Source organism: Lepisma saccharinum, chromosome 1 (assembly GCF_977018435.1).
Source record: "Lepisma saccharinum chromosome 1, izLepSacc3.1, whole genome shotgun sequence".
Lineage (NCBI taxonomy): Eukaryota > Metazoa > Arthropoda > Insecta > Zygentoma > Lepismatidae > Lepisma > Lepisma saccharinum.
In genome coordinates, this window is record NC_139229.1 from 189,697,815 (window position 1) to 189,719,068 (window position 21,254).

At 38.5% G+C, this 21,254-nt stretch overlaps 1 protein-coding gene across 1 annotated transcript in view; it reads left to right on the forward strand.

Moving 5' to 3' along the window:
• The first annotated feature begins 4,831 nt into the window (after positions 1-4,831).
• Positions 4,832-21,254, forward strand: part of LOC145977770 (periodic tryptophan protein 2 homolog) — a 60,364-nt gene continuing 43,941 nt past the window's right edge. Inside the window, exons 1-7 of the mRNA XM_083110049.1 lie at positions 4,832-4,918; positions 11,652-11,764; positions 13,060-13,154; positions 14,946-15,074; positions 16,735-16,852; positions 17,675-17,827; positions 20,978-21,132. Coding sequence (XP_082966175.1) covers positions 4,901-4,918; positions 11,652-11,764; positions 13,060-13,154; positions 14,946-15,074; positions 16,735-16,852; positions 17,675-17,827; positions 20,978-21,132 — 781 coding nt within the window. The 5' untranslated portion in view covers positions 4,832-4,900. The remainder of the gene's footprint in view (positions 4,919-11,651; positions 11,765-13,059; positions 13,155-14,945; positions 15,075-16,734; positions 16,853-17,674; positions 17,828-20,977; positions 21,133-21,254) is intronic.

The following is a 21,254-nucleotide window of genomic DNA, read 5'->3' on the forward strand; positions in this document are numbered from 1 at the left end:
CTGAACTAGGGATGGCCAAACGGATCCGGATCCGAAAAATCCGGACCCGGATCCGAAAGTTCCAGATTCGGATCCGAAAGTTCCGGATCCGAGAGTTTCGTAACTCAATCCCATTATAATATTACCACACCTTAAAAGGTATTATGATCTTCGATTACAAATAAATTTTTCATTCGTTAGTCCTTCAAGATTTTTTTTCAAGAGCTGTTCCTAAAATACTTTGCTACGCATCGGCTAACACACACGTGCACACAAATAATCTTACTTGTTTAACATAAAATGTCAGAGGTGATTTTGTAAATGCCATTGAAACGAATATGTATTCATTCGAATGTATTGGAAATGGAGACACACATAAATGTGAGACATTCCATTCCAGGATGAAACCTTTAACACATTTAAAAAGATAGAAATGTTATACAAAAACTATACAATTGTTCTACAGTTACAGTTTTAAAAATTAAAATAAAACATTATAATATATGCAATATTATATAATTACAAAGTGTAAGACTAAAAGGGAGGTTATTTAAGTGTCCCCCTCCGATTTCCATGAAACTTCGCAGGTGTATAGAGGAGCCCAAAGGAAGAAATACATGTTTTTTGTTTCGGCTAAAAAACTGTTCTAGGAGGCAAACCCCCTCAAATGTCAAGATGAGGACAAATTTAAGTGGGAATTTGACCCCTGTGTCCCCTTCCGATTTCCATGAAACTTGGCAGGTGTATAGAGGGGCTCAAAGGAAGAAATATATGTCTTTTGTTTCGGCTAAAAAACTGTTTTAGGGGGCAAAACCCCCTCAAATGTCAAGATGATGACAAATTGAAGTGAGGATCTGACCCCTGTGTCCCCCTCCGATATCCATGAAACTTCGCAGGTGTATAGACGGGCCTAAAGGAAGAAATACGTGCTTTTTTGTTTCGGCTAAAAAAACTGTTCTAGGGGGCAACCCCCCTTCAAATGTAAAAATTAGGACAAATTTAAGTGGGCATTTGACCCCTGTGCCCCCCTTCGATTTCCATGAAATTTGGCAGGTGCATAGAGGCCCCCTATGCCATATTTACGTGGTTTGGGGGTCAGATCCCCACTTCAATTACTCCTCATCTTAACATTTGAGAGGGGTTGCCCCCTAAAACAATTTTTTAGCTGAAACACAAAAACACGTACTTCTTCCTTTGGGCCCCTCCATACACCTGCCAAATCGGAGTGGGACACAGGGGCCAGATCCCCGCGTCAATTAGTCTTCATCTTGACATTTGAGGGGGGTTTTGCCCCCTAAAACAGTTTTTCTTAGCTGAAACACAAAAACACGTATTTCTTCCATTGGGCCCCTCTAAACACTGCCAAGTTTCATGGAAATCGAAGGGGGACACAGGAGCCAATTCCCCTTTAATTTGTCCTATTCTTGACATTTGAGGGGGAGGGAGGTTGCCCCCTAAAACAGTTTTTTAGCCGAAACAAAAAACACGTATTTCTTTGGGTCGCTCTATACACCTGCCAAGTTTCATGGAAATCGGAGGGGGAGACTTAGACCTCCCTTGTAAGTGTATTAATTACAAATCGCGCACGCGCACGCGCACACACACACACACACTATATATATATATGTATGTTTGTGTGTGTGTGTGTGTGTGTGTGTGTGTGTGTGTGAGTGTGTGTATGTATGTATGTATGTATGCAGGTAACAATATATAAACAAATTCTTACTTTCCAAAGCGCTCATGTGGGATGGCAAAACAGATCCGGATCCGAAAAATTTTAGGATCCGGATCCGGATCTGGCCATGCCTACTCTGATCTTGACGAAAACAAGAAAAGCAGATAATGCGAGCGAAGCAAGCAAGGAAATTTTACAAAATGTATTTTCATTTGCATAAAATTTGAAATCGAAGGGCGTAATTGCTCCTCTGTGCACCCCCTGCAGGTGCCCTTGGACGTCATTGTTTGTCCCCCCTTGCCCCCCTAGAATTGACTTCCATCAAAGGTTGGGGGAAAAGATCCACCCTGTGGTTGCGTCACTGTATAATACAGACATATTTAAACAATATATGTTTACTTTAGATACTTTAGGCTCACTGACATTGTTAGTCAACCTTATTCTGCACAGTCTGTCTGCTCGACTGACCTTGTATTAATGCGAATACCATGCCCCCCCTCCCCTTCATCCAAACTGATTCTAAAGGCATAAGAGGTGGTGTTTTATTTCAGCCCTATCTCCGCGAACACCCACAGGTAGAAAAACTGTACATAATAACCAGAATTAAAAATCAATAACAAATCAATCAAACGATACGCTCCCGCCATTTTTGTGTGAAGATGTATAGAATTGGTATAAAATTTTGTCCCCCCCAAAATTCCCTTGACGCAGGCGTGTCATGAAACCCCCCTGTGGGCACCCCTGGGTGCAATCGTGGAGGTAAAGGTGGCCGGGTGTGATGCTGATCACATCATCCCATATGCCTTCATGGCATGTAAGCACTTTTGCTTTTTTTTAGATTTATCGAATAAATGCAATCCTCGGATAATGTATAGCAAATTAAATTATTGAATATTAACGAGATACTCATGCAAGGATTTCGTATTGTGATATGAAAAAAAAATAATGGATATTTTTTAAAATTTGTAATTAAAACAAAATGACATTAGGAATTTTACCGTCCTCATTTGAGAACACCACTTATTCACTGTCGACATGCATAATATTATTTTGAAATATAGGAAAACCCTATGCGATATTAGTTATGAATGAATTAAATATATTCAAATCATCACGGCCTCTAAGTCAACAGATACTGTGGTAAATGAACACTTAGTGAGCTTTGAGACCAAAGCGACAAGCGACACATGTCGGACTGGACCGTCTTCTCAACAGTGTGCTTGGTCGCACATCTTATCATCACAAAGGCCGACAAATGCATTGGAAAACCATTTATTAAAATATTACTGAAGAGTGTGCTGAAGGGATGTGTTAACTTCATTTTGATGATTTTTATTATTTGTGCGTATTTGAGATAGTTCTTGATTCAGTGGCGTAGCGCAGTGATCTGGGGGAGGGGGGCGCAAGTGAAATATTGGGGCCCCCGTTAGTGAAAAATATATCGAGTTGATGCCAGAGTGGGACGAATGCACAAAATTTAGATACCCCCAGTTGTAAATTGAATTAACTTTTACCTGCCTTCCCGTTTTTTATCATCGACTTAGGCTATATATCAGTGTAGTACGTAGTTTGTCGATACTAAAGCAGGGTGTTCTGAATCTCTGATAAATAACTGAATGAAGAAATTAGAAATATTTTCTCTTACTTCAACGCACTGGCACAGCCAGGATTATTTTTTTGGAGGAGGAGGGGGGGGGGCAGGCTTCACACAGCCAACTATTTTGTTCGTCATCCTTTCTATTTTGTTCGAAACGTTTTTTTTTAAAAAATAGGTTACATAAAATACACATATATTTAAATAGTATACGAAAACTACGTAGCTATAAAAGTATGACACGAGAGAAGTTTCCTATCGATTGCCATCTGTGAGCAAGTAACTTAATTCTGCATTTCGGAGGAGACCCATTTGTCAAGTTGCCTGGGCCTTTCTGGCTGAGACAATACGCCACTGCTTATTCGCAGACGTGATCATATGATATGTTACTAGGAACAAAATTTCTGTTTCGTAAATCCATTTTTAAAATAAGCGACACTATCTGCTGAATTTCTGGGATTATAATTATAAAATTTCAGGAGTACAGAGAGAGAAAGAACATAGCCCCTACAGCTCGGTCCCCCTCATCGCGGAGTTTTGCGGGGGCGGCCGCTACGCCACTGTCTTGATTGATTGGTCTATTTGAATAAGTTCGTAAACTAAGTCAATATTTATTTATTTTATTTTCAATAAACTTTTTATTATCCACCCAAACAATGCAGAAGTCAATCTGAAAGAAGAGGGAATTCAGCCGAAAAATACAAAATGATTTGGGCTCTGTCCGAAAGGTACAAAGTACAGTCTTGAAGTATGGTCTTGGCGGAAGTGACGGCACCTAGTACAGTTCGAAAGCACCAAGAACAGAAGTACGCAAGTACATAGCGTGCAGTACAGATGGTTGGCGACTAGGTCACGTGGTTTCCACACTCGTTATTCATTTGTTTAAAATCACTGAGGTAGAAAGCGAACAGCACAGGTAGATACACGTTATTGGCCAGCAAGTTGTTGGTTATAGTTATTCTAATGTGTGGAAATGTATGTGTACGAGCATTTGAAAATGCTATGTGATTTCTATTGTGAAAAACAAGTGTTTAAATGGCGAGGAAAGCAACGAGTACTGAGTTTTATCTACTAGTTGTATTTGGCGCTGCAGTCGAAGTGCAATTCGAAAGACAGCACTTTCAGTCCACGACTTGAAGACCACACTCCAAGACCATACTCTGAGGATGCTCGCTTCAAGTACGGTCTTGCACCTTTCGGACATGGCCTTGGTTCCATTCGGTGAAACACGGTCGTTCACGCCAGAGTAGCTTGCATAGTCTGTGTCTCATGTGTAATAGTGGAATAATCTGTGCTGTGTTACTGCCAAATGACAGATGTGGTCTTTCTCATCGCACAACGTGTTGACAACCTTGCGTTTTGACGTCACTGGAAAAATTTCATTGTTAGGCTAAATGCCTAAGTTGTTAGGTTAGACGTGTTAGGTTTAGTTCTATTAGCATACATAATACTTTTACAGTGTATTTATGCTAAGAGAACTAAACCTAACAGACTTAACCGAACAACTTACATATTTTTTAACTGACGTCAGAACACAAGGTTGTTCACGCGTTGTGCGATAAAAGAGCCAACAGCAGAAAGGGAAAACACGTGCGTCTAAAAATGTACTGTGTAAGAAGCAGCAGTAAGTTAACTGAATAAATTGTAGGAAAATGAAGTTTGCATACAAGGTAAAATATTCCGAGTTAGCTAAGATGTTTGTCAATGTACTGGTATATGAAATGGGAAAAAAAGCAGTAGAGCTTGTCTTGCCAGGGATCCGGTTTCAGTCCTTGTACTAGTATTGTTGTTGCTTGGTGCATGTGCACTATTCTGATTTTATTTACATACTCGACAAAATAGATACAGTAGAGCGTCGATTATCCGAACGTCGGTCAACTGAACGACCGCTTAACCGAACTGTGTACTCGCTCACTTTCAGATATCTGTAATGAAAAAAGTACGTGACTTAGCTGCTCGTAAGCGTGTAGGCTTGCTTAGACAGACCAAAATAAAGGATTTTTTTAAACGTTAATTTTGTGTACTGTGTGTATTGTTCATGCAAAATGCGTATGTAATATGTACATATTTTTGTTTAATAAACTGTACCACATACTATATATTCCTACTAAAGTTGCCTTTGTACGTTACTTTGTAATACATACTTAGAGATGCCTGTTTTTATGAATAAATTTACTGTACATTACTTCTTTTTGGCAAATAAACATGTACAGTTCGATTATCCGAACAAACCAGTTTTCCGAACACCCATGTCCCCCAATTACTTCGGATAATCAACGCTCTACTGTATATATCCAGGATTTGTTTTGGTAAATGTCTGTTATATCGGAGACACCGTTCTGGTAAATGTCTGTTATATCGGAGACACTTTTCTTCAAATTTACAGGAGAAACTACTTACGGAAATGAGTTTCTGTTGCATTTATCAAACTTCGTGGAGGTATTTTGTCACTATGGAATGCTGCACAAAAGAAAATAAGCACTTTTGATGTAATAAAGTACCATTTTGTGCGAAGCGACAACATTATGTCGTTGTTTTCATTATGAACCTGCAGATGGCGCGAGTGTCGAAAGTCATGCGGTCTTGCGAGAGGAAGAAGTGTTTCCAAATGTGCCTTTTTTTACCAGAATTTTTTTAAAATTTTTTTTAACTATGCTTACCTAACCCAACGTAACCTAACCTTGCCGGAAATGGTTCGTGGGGCTAACGTGAATGGTTTTTGGGGCTATCGTGAATGGTTTTTGGGGCTACCGTGAATGGTTTTTGGGGCTATCCGTCAATGGTTTTTGGGGCTATCGGGAATGGTTTTTGGAGCTATCCGTCAATGGTTTGCGATGACATAATGAACACGAAAGTAGGTGTTTTTTGGTTAAGAAGGTTGCAACACTGCATGCCCACTGTAAATCGACAAAACACAAGCACGAAGCGTGATGATCCACAGCTGTGCGCAAAATATTCTATGTTCCGCAACGGAAGAAAGGACCCAAAAGAATTACTCGTAATCTGAAAAATCGAAGTTATTTTTGTGTAAAAAGCATAATGGCACCTTGAAATAGGTTCCACAATACACAATTGGTAAGTACGAACCATTTGAAACTGAAAATATGTGTTAGAAATGTGTCTCCGTTATAACAGACATTTACCTTTGTTTTAGGAAAAGAAAGGTTCCGGGGTATCAGTTGTATAAGCCGAAGACACATTAAACTCGTTTAGGTAAACACCCTACCTTACCGGAAATGGTTTGTCGGGCTATGTATGAATGGTTCGTAGGGCTATGCGTCAATGGTTGAATTTCCGCTATGAAACATTCCCACAACACACAAAACACCTTCCAGATGTTAGACAATACTACAGGAACTTATTACGGTAAGTAGTTTCTTCTGTAGAAATGAAGAAATCTGGCCGAAGGATAGTAAACTAGTACCGCACCCGGCATCTGTTCGGGTAAGTACCTGTTTCTTTTTACACTTTCTGTTCACGATAGCCCCACTATCCATTCACGGGGTCGAGGTATGCCTACGAGGTTAGGTTAGGTTCCATTAGCACTCATTTCACCTCTAAATATGTGCTTCATCATCTAAAAAATTCCTCAGTACGTTCAATTGCGCATATCCGGACAACATCGGTTTTTCTCGATTTACTCCTTCAGGAAATTTTTGCTCGCTTTGGGATTTACGTTGTTGAATTCCTTATAAAATAAGCTTTCCAACGATATATGACACGTATTCTTTAGGAAAAGGACTTAAACTAGAGTGTTACCTTAAATTGGAAAAAAAAAACCCGCTCACACGTCATCTTGTAAAACTACCGTGTGGTTACTACACTGACAGGGGGTTACATAATCGAACGCACAGAACATTTGATTCACGTAGTCGACGGTAATGGCGGCACGAGCTATCGTACATCGGAGATGCATAATGACAAAAAATACATTACTTACAGGCCAAATAAGTTACACGATTCGAAAAAACAATTTCCCCGGCTTCAGAAAGTCCTCAAGAACGCAATTCCGTAAGTACTTTCTCGTCTTTTCTCCTGTAAATTTGAAGAAATCTGTCTCCGACTTATACAACTGTAACCGGTTCCGGTACTCTTTTAAGTTGTTTTGTTATTGTGTTGATCATAATAACCAAAATGTGGTCAAGTTCATAAATGATACTGCATTAATGTATGTACACACATACCACATTCCTTTGGTAAAAATAAAATGTTAATAGTTTTATTCTCAATACTAAAATGTGCAAGGGCGCCCACGGGATTTTTTTTTCTCAGGGGGCCAGCCATAGAAACTTTTATTATTATTATTTTTTGTTGTTGCCTATTACTACTACTATAAATCATAAAATTCAAATTGAATTGGGAGCGAATTGACAATATAGAGAAAGTCTCCAATTTTGTTAATTTTCGGTATACTAACTAATTTGGGCCTCCTAATCACGAATCTGTTGTAAAAATCCCAGGGTCACGTCTGGAAATTTGAAAAAAAAAGCCAATTTTTTTTTATATAGGTATATTTGTGTAGTTTTACGAACAAAATGTTATAACTGTGCTTGCCTAACCTAACTGAACCTAACCTTCCGTGAATGGTTTGTTGGCCAATGATCACTTTCAATAAGGAATTCCTAGTTTTGTAGCACGTAACCGACGAACAATGTTTCAAGGAACATGCCATTTTTCCTGAAATCAGCGGTGAAGTATATGCGTAATTTTACGAACAAAATATTATAACTATGCTTGCCTAACCTAACCTTACCTGAAATGGTTATCCGTGAATGATTTGTGGGCCAATGATCACTTTCAATAAGAAATTCCTAGTTTTGTAGCACGTAACCGACGAACAATGTTTCATCACTACGGAACATGCCATATGGAGAATTATCACTGTAAATAACAACATTATTTTACAACTTCTACACGTAAATGTACAATTTTAACACGCGACCCCCACATCGTAACTCCAGATACGTCACCAGGAGTGCATAAGAAGTGAGTATAACAAGTAGGAAGTGAAGTACAGACTTTCTCTTTATTGTCAATTCTTACCTTGGTAACAGTTTACTATCCTTCGGACACCTATAACTTCTTAGTTTCGTCAATTTTTGACATTCGTACTTACCTATCTACCTATGTTCGCGGAACATTCCGTGAATGTTTTTTGGGGCTATACACCCCGGAATCGGTGGGAAATTTGAACTAAAAAAAATATTTTTGTTTGAAATTTTTGAGTCCAAATTTCCCACTGATTCCGGGCTCCGCCCCTGGAGTGATTGACCTACTGCCCCCAACCGCTAATGCGGCTCCGGCTCCCCAGCTTTCTCTATAGACTCCCTGTTAAAGACATGTTAGAAATTGGCCGGAGTCACCTGCCCCCAAATGAGCCCCAAACTTTTAAATTTGAAGAAATCCGTTTCCAGGATACGGAAAACTTACCTGAATTTCACACAAAACACCTTTCCGACTTTAGACAATGCTACAGGAACTTATTACAGCAAGCAGTTTCTTCTGTAGAAATGAAGAAATCTGTCCGAAGGATAGTAAACTAGTACCGTAATGAGCACTGTTTGGATTAAAAAGAGTTATTTATGTTGAAAAAAAATACTTAAAAATTACCTTATGCAAGTATGCATGCTTCCCATGGATAATGTATTTTCCGTTGACAAGCGTCTGTAAGTATCATAGACTAGTGTGAATTTTAGGTTGAAGTAAATTGGAACCTTAGTGGAATGCATTTAGGGACTTTATTTTAATGCTAAGAGAAACAAACCTGACCTGGCTAACCTTACCACGAAAGCATATATTGAACAAAATCTTAAGTAATCGCTAAAACTCTGCAGAATGTGTTAACAGACGTAAATCGAAATCAAACCATGTAAAAATTGCATTTTTGTGAAATCACAATAAAACAAAAGGAACTTGGCGCCTAATAAACATCACTTCGTTGATGATCATTTCTTTGTATTTTTGTACTTTTCGACAATGCACAGATATCAATCAGTCAGAGACCTTCATGGTACCTTTGATCCATGCTTTTATGTGCCGAAGGGTAATGTAAAATAATAATATTAATATTTCAAAATGATGGGGTGTGAATTACAAAGGTCAGATTCAGACTTCAGGAAAATATTTTCCTGAGTTTTAGTAATGCCGAACAGCCAACAAATCCCAAAAGATATTTAAAAGAGATTAATTCTTGATATTTTCTGCACTATAGGTGTCTGGAATTTCGTGTCACGAACATCCGGATTTTTAATATTTCATTCCCAATGCCATCCCGCACATCTCTAGTTACGAAAGTCAACATGATTCTAGTTCTCTCTCTCTTCTAGTGTCTCTTGTGAAAACTTCTCTTGTCAACTTGTTGAACACGGAAGTTAGCTCAGTTGGTAGAGCATCTCATGGGTACCACACGGGAGACCCGGATTCGAAACGTGGGGCATATGATATGGACCAAGAATTTTTCCAGTCATTTTCCTGTTTCTGCCCAGCTCTGAGGTCCACCCAGCCTCATATAAATTGTTACCTTGGGGGTAAAGGTGGCCAGGCGTGATGATGATCACATCATCCCAACTATGGCAGAGATCAAGAATATGTGGAGCTCTATACCTCCACATCACCCCATATGCCTTCATGGCACATGTACACACGCACAGGGGTATCTTAACTTTACTTTACTACTTATGGCAGTTAATTACTGTAACTGACAGTGTGTAAATCACAGAAAACCATTTAGCCCACCTTGTCCTCTCATGTAACAATTTCACCTTCGAAAACCAACATTTCCTACAGATCCGAGGTACAGCCATGGGCACCAGAATGGCCCCATCCTATGCAAACTTGAGCAAGAGTATTTGGATACCCAACCCCTCCTCTTACTCCGCTTCATCGACGACATCTTCATGGTCTGGACACATGGAGAACCTTCCTTATCAGCTTTCCTGGACCAACTTAATCACTTCCGTTCCATAAAATTCACCTAGACGCACTCCCCCAACCAGATCACCTTCCTGGATGTGGACGTGCACATCGAGGGAGGACACCTGACTACCTCTATCCACATAAAACCCAACAACCACATGCAATACCTACACTTCTCCAGCTCTCACCAGTTCCAAACCAAAAAAGCCATTCCATTCTCTCTGGCCCTCAGGGGACAGCACCTGAACACTTCACCCACCTCCTGCCAGAATTATAACCTCCGCATACACCAAGCCCTGGTCAACCGTGGATATCCCACCATCCTGGTCACGAAACAAATATTGCGAGCTGCCTCACACACCACTACCAACAAGAAACCTGCTGCCACCAACCCACCTGCACTCATCACCCAATATCATCCCCACCTCAACAAAATCAGGCACACACTACACACTTTTTTCCCCATTCTCCACAGTGATCCTGAAACCAAAAACATATTTCCCGACAAGCCCAGAGTGGTTTTCAAATGTCCCCCCAACCTCCAAAACATCCTGGTCCACAACACTCTCACCACACAACCAACACCCCCGCTGCCCACAAATGCAACTGCCCTAGGTACACAACCTGCTCCATCCTCATTACCTCTCGCACCCTCCAGGTGCACACGGCCACTGGCAAATTTCCTCCATCCCAAAGGGACCTGCCATGCCTCAACCTGATCACATCCTTACCTGCAACATCTGTGGTGATTTTTACCCGGGGGAAACATCAACGGCCCTCAACCTCCGCATCAATAACCACCGTTCCTCCACCCACAACCTGGACTTCACTGTCGCTGTGCACACCAACCACCACAACATCTGTTTCAACGACTGCTTCCGGGTAGCGATCATCCATCTCCTACCCCAACTAGCCAACACCTCTGTTCACAAAAGATGGGAGAGGGCCTATATATCAACCATGATTGCCTATATATCGGCCTGAACAAGGCCACCCAGTAATGCCCCCACCCCACCTCACCTCACCCCACCCTCCCAACCCAACCCAACCCATCCCATCCCATTCCATCCCACATGCTCACAGTTTTCGACAAGCCTGGTAACGAAACAGTTTTTTTTTTTTTCGTTCTACGCATCACTACTTCTTCTTGGATGGGGACCTGGCAACTCTTCAGGGCCCCAACTTTCGGTTCTGTCCCTTTCGTCTCACACCAATGATGCTACTAAGTTAGCGAAAATTTTGAATTTTTCCACTGTCCGGTGAGTGTTTGCTTTCTCTTTCTTTGATTTTTATTTAGCCCTTTTGGCCCTCCTTGCTTTTATCCATATATATATATATATAATATATATCTTAGATCATTGTTTACTGCTGAAATGTAATAACACTAATTTTGCCGTATGTTCTTCTGACATAATTAGATTGCTGAAGTGTCAAAAGTAATAATTTTTCCTACATATTAAATTTTAATTTGTGTATCTTTTTTTGCAGTTTTCCAATTTACTGGGAACAGTATACAGGAAAGGCAACCTTCTTTTCTCTCCTGATGGTAACTCTGTTATAAGTCCAGTAGGAAACAGAATAACGGTATATGACCTAAAGAAGTAAGTATGATATGTGTTCTTCTAAAAGTTCCATTGATTTTAATATTTTACCTTGTTCGATTAATAATCTAAGCTCTGGTTAATTATGTTGAACTTATTTTGGTCCCTTCACAGACTCCCTTGAGAATTAAGTAAAACTTCAATGTTTTATTCAATATAAAATTTGTTTCAGAGCATGGAAACTACAAATAACCATGATATTTGATCTGAAAGTATGGCCCACCTGATATTTTTCCTGGGAGGGCACGTCATATGTGGGAGGGAGGAAGGGGAAGGGGGGGCTCCTTGATTTTGTCGTACATCATTCATAAAGTTTCAGAGGGCGTAGAGAACATGAAGACTACCAAATTATCTTCATACCATTTTACTCACTTTGAGGCTCCTTATTCTGTATAAAAGATTCTCTTGGGCTATCGACCAGGTGAGTTGTGGAAAAGATTCCAAGCTTTTGAGAGCTAACGTTACTTTCATTTTCAGGGTAGGAGAGAGTGACGTCAGCTCTCGAAAGCTTGAAATATTTTCCACAGCTCAACTGGTCGATAGCCCGAGAAAATCTTCTCTTTGCCAGGAAAGCTTCAAGTCTTACTTCCTTATTCTGTAGCTTCATAATCAAAGGATAGAGGGTTTGATCCCTGGTGGAAGCACATTGCACAGTGGTACGCATTCCATTTTAGACTGTAGGATCAGTCCCAATTAGCCTATCTGAACATAAGGTACGCTTAAAACAATTTTTGACTTTTTTGGTTTTGCTCATTTGAATACTGCGAATTCTCAAAAAAATGGCATTTAACCACGTGACTAAAATTCACACTCACATTTGTTATTTCTGTGGAAAGTGACAAAATTATAGTATGTTACTGGATAGATTATGCATCCTGTAAAGTGTAAATATCTTACAAATCTTGCAAAATCTTTCTATTATGCAAATTCATCTAATATGGGAAGCCATACGCATATGCAGAGGTAAGTAAATGACTTCATCATGACAGCACCTCTGCTGGCATCTTGTTTCCATAGAATACTATCGCTTTTAGAATATTATCAGACAGTGAATGTAAATGCCAATAGCAACCATGATGCCATGGGATTGCATACATTCAGTATGGAAAGTGCCATTTTTTAATGGTTCGTAGGATCGAGGAGCAAACAGCTAATCAGTTTTCTTTGATGTCCTCTACAGCTTGTGAACAGTACCCATGGAGCAAATAGCACACATAAATGCATGTCTGTCGTATCTTATGATATTAATTTGTAATTGTTTTTGTGTTTGCTAATTTTTTCTGTTTCTTTTGTAGTAACAAAGCTGAAACTCTTCCAACAGAGAGCAAATTTAATTATGAAGCTCTTGACCTGTCACCAAATGGCTGTATCTTGCTAGCTGTTAATGAAGGTATGTTTCGATGCATCTGCCCACCCTCAGTTTCCAAGAATTTTGTATGTTTTATTTTAAAGAAATGTGTATGAGATTAAGAGAGATTTAATTGAGGAGGTGGGAAGTTTATTGGTGCTGTCCGGACCCAAACCACTAACCAACCACACATGTTTTAGCCTTGCAAGCAAACACAAAAGAACGGTCTCCAAGGTCAGGTCTTACAAGTTGGTTCCTTTGCCACATAAGGAAAGGACAAATGAACATTGAAAACCTGGTTTTACTCATCATTAATTAGTTAACGTAAAAGTGGCAGAATAAATCGCATTAACCCTAAAATAGCATGACAAAAAATTGTTGCAACTGTTTGGGAACCTCTAATGTATTACATTTATAAATCTGATGTTTCAGCCATATGAATATCTTATTTATTTGCTGACATGTGCACCTAAATCATATTAATAAAATGTACCTTTTTTTCAGTAAAAAATATTTTAAAATGATACACATTTTTCTTGTGATGCAACAGCATATTTATTTTTATTGTACAATTTTAAGAAAGTTAGTGTCTACATGACATAAATGACAAAGAAGTGACAGCACTACTGAGTTGGAAATTTAATAGTGGCAACTATTAATTTACAAATGATACGAAAGAGATAGCTCTGTGAAACTTTTACAGCCTTTTGACGTAGTCACCAGCATTGTGTACAACCGTTGCCAGCGATGTGGAAGTCGTAGTATTTCTGTAGCAGTGCCTGTTCTGTTGATGGCTTGAATGGAGCAGTCTATTGCCTGAAGAATCTCTGGAACAGTTCGGAAGCGAATGCCCTTCATCTTAGGGATCAAATCAAAGTCACAGGCACTTAAGTCTCGGTAGTATGGGGGATGGTAGAGTATCTGCCAGCCCCATCGAGCTAACAAATCAGTCACAGGTTGCACTATATATGCCCAAGCATTGTCCTGCAAAATGACAGGAGGATTCAGCAGAAAGTGTCTCCCTCTTCTTTCGCAACGCAGGTCACAAGTTATATTCCTAAAATGAACGGTAATACCACAGACAAGTTAATATGTTAATAAAATTAACTTGTCTGTGGTAATACTGCACATTGACAGTCTGTCCTGGAAGTATGTTGAGTATCACCAAGACTTTCACATTAGTGGGGTTCTGACTACCCAACTTTAGACTGCCAACTCAACGATACTCTATTCCTCTCGTCACTGTGCGTGTGCCTAGTGTTGGAAGGAAGAGTCCATTTACTGGGAGGTAGCTTAGGTATCAAACTAACATGTGGTATCAGTGGGTTCTGTTTCATGGTGTGTGTACAGCAGTGTTGCTACTATTAACTTTCCAACCCACGTATATATACCTAGCGTGCACGTGATTAATTACTAATCAGAGTTCACTTTAGTATCATCGTCTATTCTATTTCATTCTCTTTGCATTAAGATAAGGTATCATCTTGTTCTAGATCAAACACACTCAACCTGCAAAACTTGAGACTTTTTGAAACAAAGTTGCGTGTGCAAGGATTATTATGTACAAACATTGTTTTGCATGAAATTAATTGTTAGGAGTTAATCACATGAAGGTCAGCAGCAAGTCACTGCATGTCTGAAAGGGTAATGAGTATACTGGGAACACCAGTTGCAGCTGCTCCAGCCTGTTAGAAAAATTTAGAATGTGTGGAGGCAGATTTGATCCTGCCATAATATGTACGAGTTAAATTGTCCCAAAATACGAATCAAAGGTTTATATGGTTTTTGTATATATTTAATAATTTCTCTCTCTTTTTTTTTGTTTCTTTGTAGACGGTGAGGCTCATCTCATTAGCTTGATAAGTAAAACAATTATTCACAAGTATCGTTTCAATAGACCTGTTAAGTGCATTCGATTCAGTCCAGATGGAAAGTACTTCGCAGTCACAAAGGAGAATCATGGTAAGTGTTATTTCAAGAAAACTTGCTCTTAAAAGAATGTTTGGTCTGCCTGTGTTTATTGTAACTTTTGCCTTCAGTATGTGTGAAAGAATAAGTATATATGCACAGGGTACATCAGAAAAATCCAGACAAGCAGACAGTTTATTGTAGCTAGTGTTTATTCATCAAAAACTTACACTTACCAAACAAGCTTTCATATATATCACTGAATGGATCCTTCCTGAGTCAGTCAGCGACTTTCCAGCATGAAAACTTTCAATAATCACACCTCTCTGATTGTATTACATACTCGACCTTACTTAACTCGGCCATTCTGCATGTCTTGCATGCTCATCTGCCCTCTGGATGCATCAACAAGCAGCTACTGCAAACAGACAGTGTATTTGTGTTTGGGTGGGTGGGGTGTTGGGGTTGCATGGTAGATGTTTTCTACGAAAAATGTAGCTGTTTTTCAGCTTGTCACATAGAGAGTTGGTGCTTTATTTTTAATTGCTCAAATGCTCCTAAATATCAGTTTAGTTATTCTCATGGGGTCATATTGTTATACTGTTGTATTCACAAAGGGCTCAGTGACACTCAAATAGCACACTTTTCTTAAGAAATGTTCTTCATATTGTTAAATAACTAGTTTCCTAGGTTAGATCTTGTTTCCCAGTTTTATATATTTGTGTGTGTATTTAGACAATATACATAATTAGCAGAGCCCAGAGGTTGATGTGAAAGTCCACTTTTTTGGTAGGCCTTGAAGACAGTGCTACACATAATGGTATGAACCATAAAACATTGTTTTTATTTTGCTTTATTGCATTTTTAAGTTTTCCTACTGCATTTAGCTACTCCACAGTTGTATATGATTCTCCAAAACTTTATATCAGATAATAAGTCTTTTTCTTCAGTGTTTCCAACCACCAAACATTCAGTTGTATCGAATTATTAAAGCACTGACACAAGTACGTGACCCATTTTTCATTTATGAAAAATTCAAGCTTACAATTAGCCGGCCTTTGGGGGAGTGGTTAATGCATCATGCTACGATGCCAGGGGTCACGGGTTCGAATCCTGACCTGGGCATGGATGTTTGTGAGTGAGTTTCATCATATCACTCATCCCCATCTTTGCAAATTAGCCAAAAGTGGCACAAAAAGCGAAGTAAAATGAAACAAATCAAATGAATCAATCAATAAATCAAGCTTACAACTAGTTTTTTAAAGTCTTTATGTCAATCTTCAAGCCTTATTAATTAGGGTGTTCAAAGAGAATACACAATTCAGAAAGGTTTGATACATCAGAGCTGAAAGGAGCCTGGAGAGAAATTATTGAAGCAAATTAGTTAGACAATTTTGGAAACTGCACAAGATCCAAAATTGGAAGAAAAGTGTATTGAGCACAGTTGAATGGAATAAGGTAATTAGGCAGGCACATGAAGAGTTGTTCAGTCTTGTAGAAGGTAGACCATCTTGTTGGTTTTCATATGAATCCTTCTAACCCTGAAAATACAGATGGGAATTTTGTGGAATGTTCGACAAGATTTAACAAGCTTTTGCGGTGTTTTTCAAGAAAATGTGTTCCTTTTAGTATGTAGTGTTACATATATTTAAAAATATTACCTAAGAATGTGGATTGTAAGGTTTTTTACATTTTCTCCTCTGTTCTGTTACAGTGTTTGTATTCAGAGCTCCCGGTCCTCATACAGGTGAATTCAATCCATTTGTTATGGAACGGATATTTCGCGGAGCTCATGATGAAACTGTGTGGATTGAGTGGTCTACAGATTCACGGTAAGTGGACGTTTGTATGGAATCAATGTGTCTGATGTAAGTATGGATATTTTGATGCAGCCTTGTTGTATTTATATTTTACATTGTTTTGCTGCCTCTTTTAAGATAATCATGATGATGTAGATTATTTCGATGAGGGTGTTATTCCATCATTGTGCTTGGCCACTGAGTTTGTTTTATTCCATATTGTGGGAAGTGTATTATTTTGAGTGATTTTTAACCTTAATGGGGTGCATTATTGGGGGTTATCAGAAATTTATAATGCACTGTGAGTCACCAATAATTTTGAAGATGGACTACTTTATTTAATGAAAGAACCTTTTATTCATGCTAAAATGGTATTCCCACTTCAATATTCTAGCCCATGAATTGAAAGGATTTTCTCCATGCAAAATGGAAATTGACTTGAAAACAGTACAGAGATTTTTGATAAATTGTAGGAATATTTTGTATGCATTTGTAGGCACATTGATAAAATACGGTTGGTAACACTGAAGGAGTTGGAAGGCAGGATGCTCATGAAAGGTGATGCACACTGCTCAACTGCAGAATATAGTGTTCTGAAATCTTCCGGATTCTAAGGGTGTTTTGAACTTTCCTCATCTCTTTGCTCGCATGCTAATTGTCCTGAAAATCAAATGTGGTATTTTTTGTGTCTAGAAATGCGAGGAAATTTTTATTAATGACTAGAAGCCCGTAAACTGATCATTCTGTGACATGGATGAATGCTAGTCACTGTTAATCACCACACAATTTTGAATTCCTTAATTGAGAAATTTCCTCCTTGATTTGTAAATTTATATAACCATTTTCTCTTTTCAGGATGATAGCTGTTGCATCCAAAGATATGACTACAAGGTTGTATAGTTTGGAAAAGTTTTCCAATTTCACAATGTATAGTTTGGGGAGTCATACGGATTCATTAGTTGCCTGTTTCTTTGAGAAGAATTCATTCGATATGATAACAGTTAGCAGGTAAGATTACCTATTAATTGGGCATACATAGGTGATGTGGTCTGCAGATATTAGTCACAGTGACAGTCATCAGTTTTTCAAAGGAAACATTATTTCATTGCAGTATCACTGACGGAGACAACTTAACACAGGTAAAATCAGCAAAAGCAAATAATTGGCCAAAACCAGTGCTGTATTGGTAGCTCAGTTGGTAGAGTAATGACAAGGTGTACCAGAGACCTTGGTTGTGTCAGTCAACCTGGTGTGATAAATGAAAACCTTCTCACTGTGTGCTGGCAATGTCATTTTGTTCAAATAAAGCACTTACAGCAGGTACTAATACTATTTTTAATGTCTCTTAATTGTGCTGTTTTTGTGTTGTTTTTGAACAAAATAAATTTATAACATTTGTGTTGATTTTTCCACACCAAGTTGTAAAACATCAGGAAAATTGATGTATTGCCCAGAAAATCTAGAATGATGAAGAAATTTGAATTCTGAAATGACATGAATACCATAAGCCCCAGCCAGTGTGGACAAACATGTTGAATGTTTGACTTGTAACTTATCCATTAGATTATCATGCAAAGTTGAAGATTTGAACACTTACTTGCTGTGTGTTTTATCATTATTGAGTAGTCTGAAAAGTTATTTAACAATATCTGGTGAAATCTGGAACGGAATTTACAAAATGACTGGGAATCCTGATATAATAAAGCAATGAAACTTGATGTAAATGCGAGAGTCATATTGAAAGTAATGAGCAACAATTTTTCATGAACCAAGTTTTGGTTTTATTAAACAAAAACATACTACACCATAATCTACAGAAAAGTCTCCATTTCTTTGCAAGCATTTTCCCCACTTTTCTGGAAGCTTGAAAATACCCTTAGGTTGGAACTGTTCCAGCTGCTCGCAGACACTGATGCACTGCTTTCTGTATGACCTTTGTCATCTGGTACCGTTGGCCTTGTAACTGTTGTTCACAAAACCAAATAGATGATAGTCGAAGGGTGCAATGTCGGGACTCTAAGGAGGGTAAGGCAGAAGTTCCCACCCCATTATCCCAATTTCCTCCCTGGTAAACTAAGCAGAGTGCAGATGTGCATTTTCGTGTTGAAGGACTTTTTTCTTTCCAGGACGTTTATCCCACAATGCATGACAAAGCTTGTGAAGTCTTTGCTATAACGGCAAACATTTACAGTTACCCCAGGTTCAAGAAATTCAACCAGAATGCACCCCTCTGTATCTCGGAAGATGGTGTCCATAACTTGGCCAGCAGATGGCACTGTCTGCTTTCTTTTTTTGCTGGTGATATAGAATGGTGCCATTCCATGCTCTGCCACTTTGCCTCCGGTTCATAATGATCGAACCAACTTTTATCACCAGTCACAATACTCAATAAATAATCATCGCCTTCACTGCAATATCTCTGAAGAAGTTCTTGAGTGGTATTTTTTCGCTGCTCTTTGTGGTTTGCCGTCAATAAACGTGGGACACAGCGGCAACAAATTTTTCGATAGCCTAACCTTGCAATCATTTCTCCACTGCACTGTGTTCTATGTAAAGTATTGCTGCAATTGTATCCACAGTGATCCATCTGTCTTGAATGATGTTGTCAACTCTTTCCATGTTGCGTTCCGTGAGGGCAGTTCGTAGGCGATCACTCCAAGATTGATCTTGATGCTTGAGTTTCCATTTTTAAAATGTTTTATGCATTTTCTAACACTGCTAACACACATGCATACATCTCCATATGCACGCTGAAGACTATTCTGAATTTCAGCAGCAGGGATTCCCCTCTTTAACGAGGAATTCAATCACAGCCCACGACACAACTTCATGTGCTCAGCAATCGAAGCTAATGACGTCACACTACCTCGTTGCATTCAGTAAAGTCTTTATTTGGGATTATTTACTTCGTTTGCATGTATTGATGGATTCGGATTTTTGAAAGTTGTTGCTCATTACTTTTAGTATGCCCCTCGTAGAATGGAAAATTCATGCAATCAAAGGAAAATCAATGCAGTAAGACATAGCTTTGACGATTTATATCCAAGTACTAAACATTGCTTAGAAAGGTGTTTTGAAAAAAATTGCTACATAATTAGATTTAACTGAAATTGTTATGTAAAACTTGACAACTGATAACAGTGGGAGTTTAATTTCTATCTATTTAACATTTCTTTTAAAATATGGAGTCCATGTAGAGTCATACTTCTTCGTAATGATATGAACAGGTTGTTGCACACACTTACAATAAAAAAACATGTTTTATGTAAGGAAGCACTATATTTTTTAAACTGTCCAGAACGTTTTGAAGCACTAGTAAGTGTGTCCATAAGAATAGTTGCAAAACTGATCCAGAACCGTGAATGAAACTACAAGGCATTCTTGATAAGACTACATTTCAGTCTTTTCAAATTCATTAAAAAAAAATGCACTAGGTTCGCACTATTATATTTACTTGAGTGATCACAAATGCATTTAATTGTATTTTAGGACTGAGTTGACACCTTTGAAATAATAGTGATCCAAATGGATACTGATATTTGAACATTGTTACAGTTCAAAGCTGTTCAGGATAATTTATAAATTTTAATACAATATATGTTTTTCACTGGAACTATACCATAGCAATGTATTTTCAGAGTTTTTGCCTTAAGTCCATTTTATGCACAAATAGGCCAATTGGGACTGGACTACGCTTATTTTAAGTAGGATCTGAACGCTATGTGCCTCCACTAGGTCTCGATTCCAGGAAGCTTGATTACAAAACAATGACGTTAGCACCATAACATTAAGGAGGCCATAGCAATCTACCAGAGTTTGTTTTAAATATTAATAATTTCATATGAGATAATCATGTAATCCCAAGAAGCCATCTCTCACCTTAATGTTTTTGCAAAAATAATGACAATTATTCATTTTGCATAATTCCCAGGTTATTTATACTCCATGAAAGTGTCACGTGAAATTTTTGTAGACTCTTGAAAAGTATCTGATGGTACAAATGATTAAATTCCATCGCTTTCCAGTATTTGTATGTGCTCAACTCTATTGTGTTTTAATAATTGGGAAATGAGACGCGGTAGTGTGAGTACTATTTTCTCAGTATTTATCTATTGTGTTTAATTATTTATTTTTGAAAAATGATGGTTTCTCTGTTAGGAATGGACATGTCTGTGTATGGGAGTGTAGTATTGAACCTGATGAACTTGAACCACTGGAACCACCAGTAAAGAAGAAGAAAGAAGAAGATTCTAGTGACAGCGAAGATGATGTTCGGAAGAAGGATGATCCTCATGAAGGATCAGGAGATGAGGGTAAGTTTGTTACAGAACAAACGACTAAATACCGCATACTTCTTTATTTCATATTAAACAGCGTGTGACTCGGATGGCATCTGCAAGGAATATTAATTTGTCTGCCAAACAGTTTAAGTCTT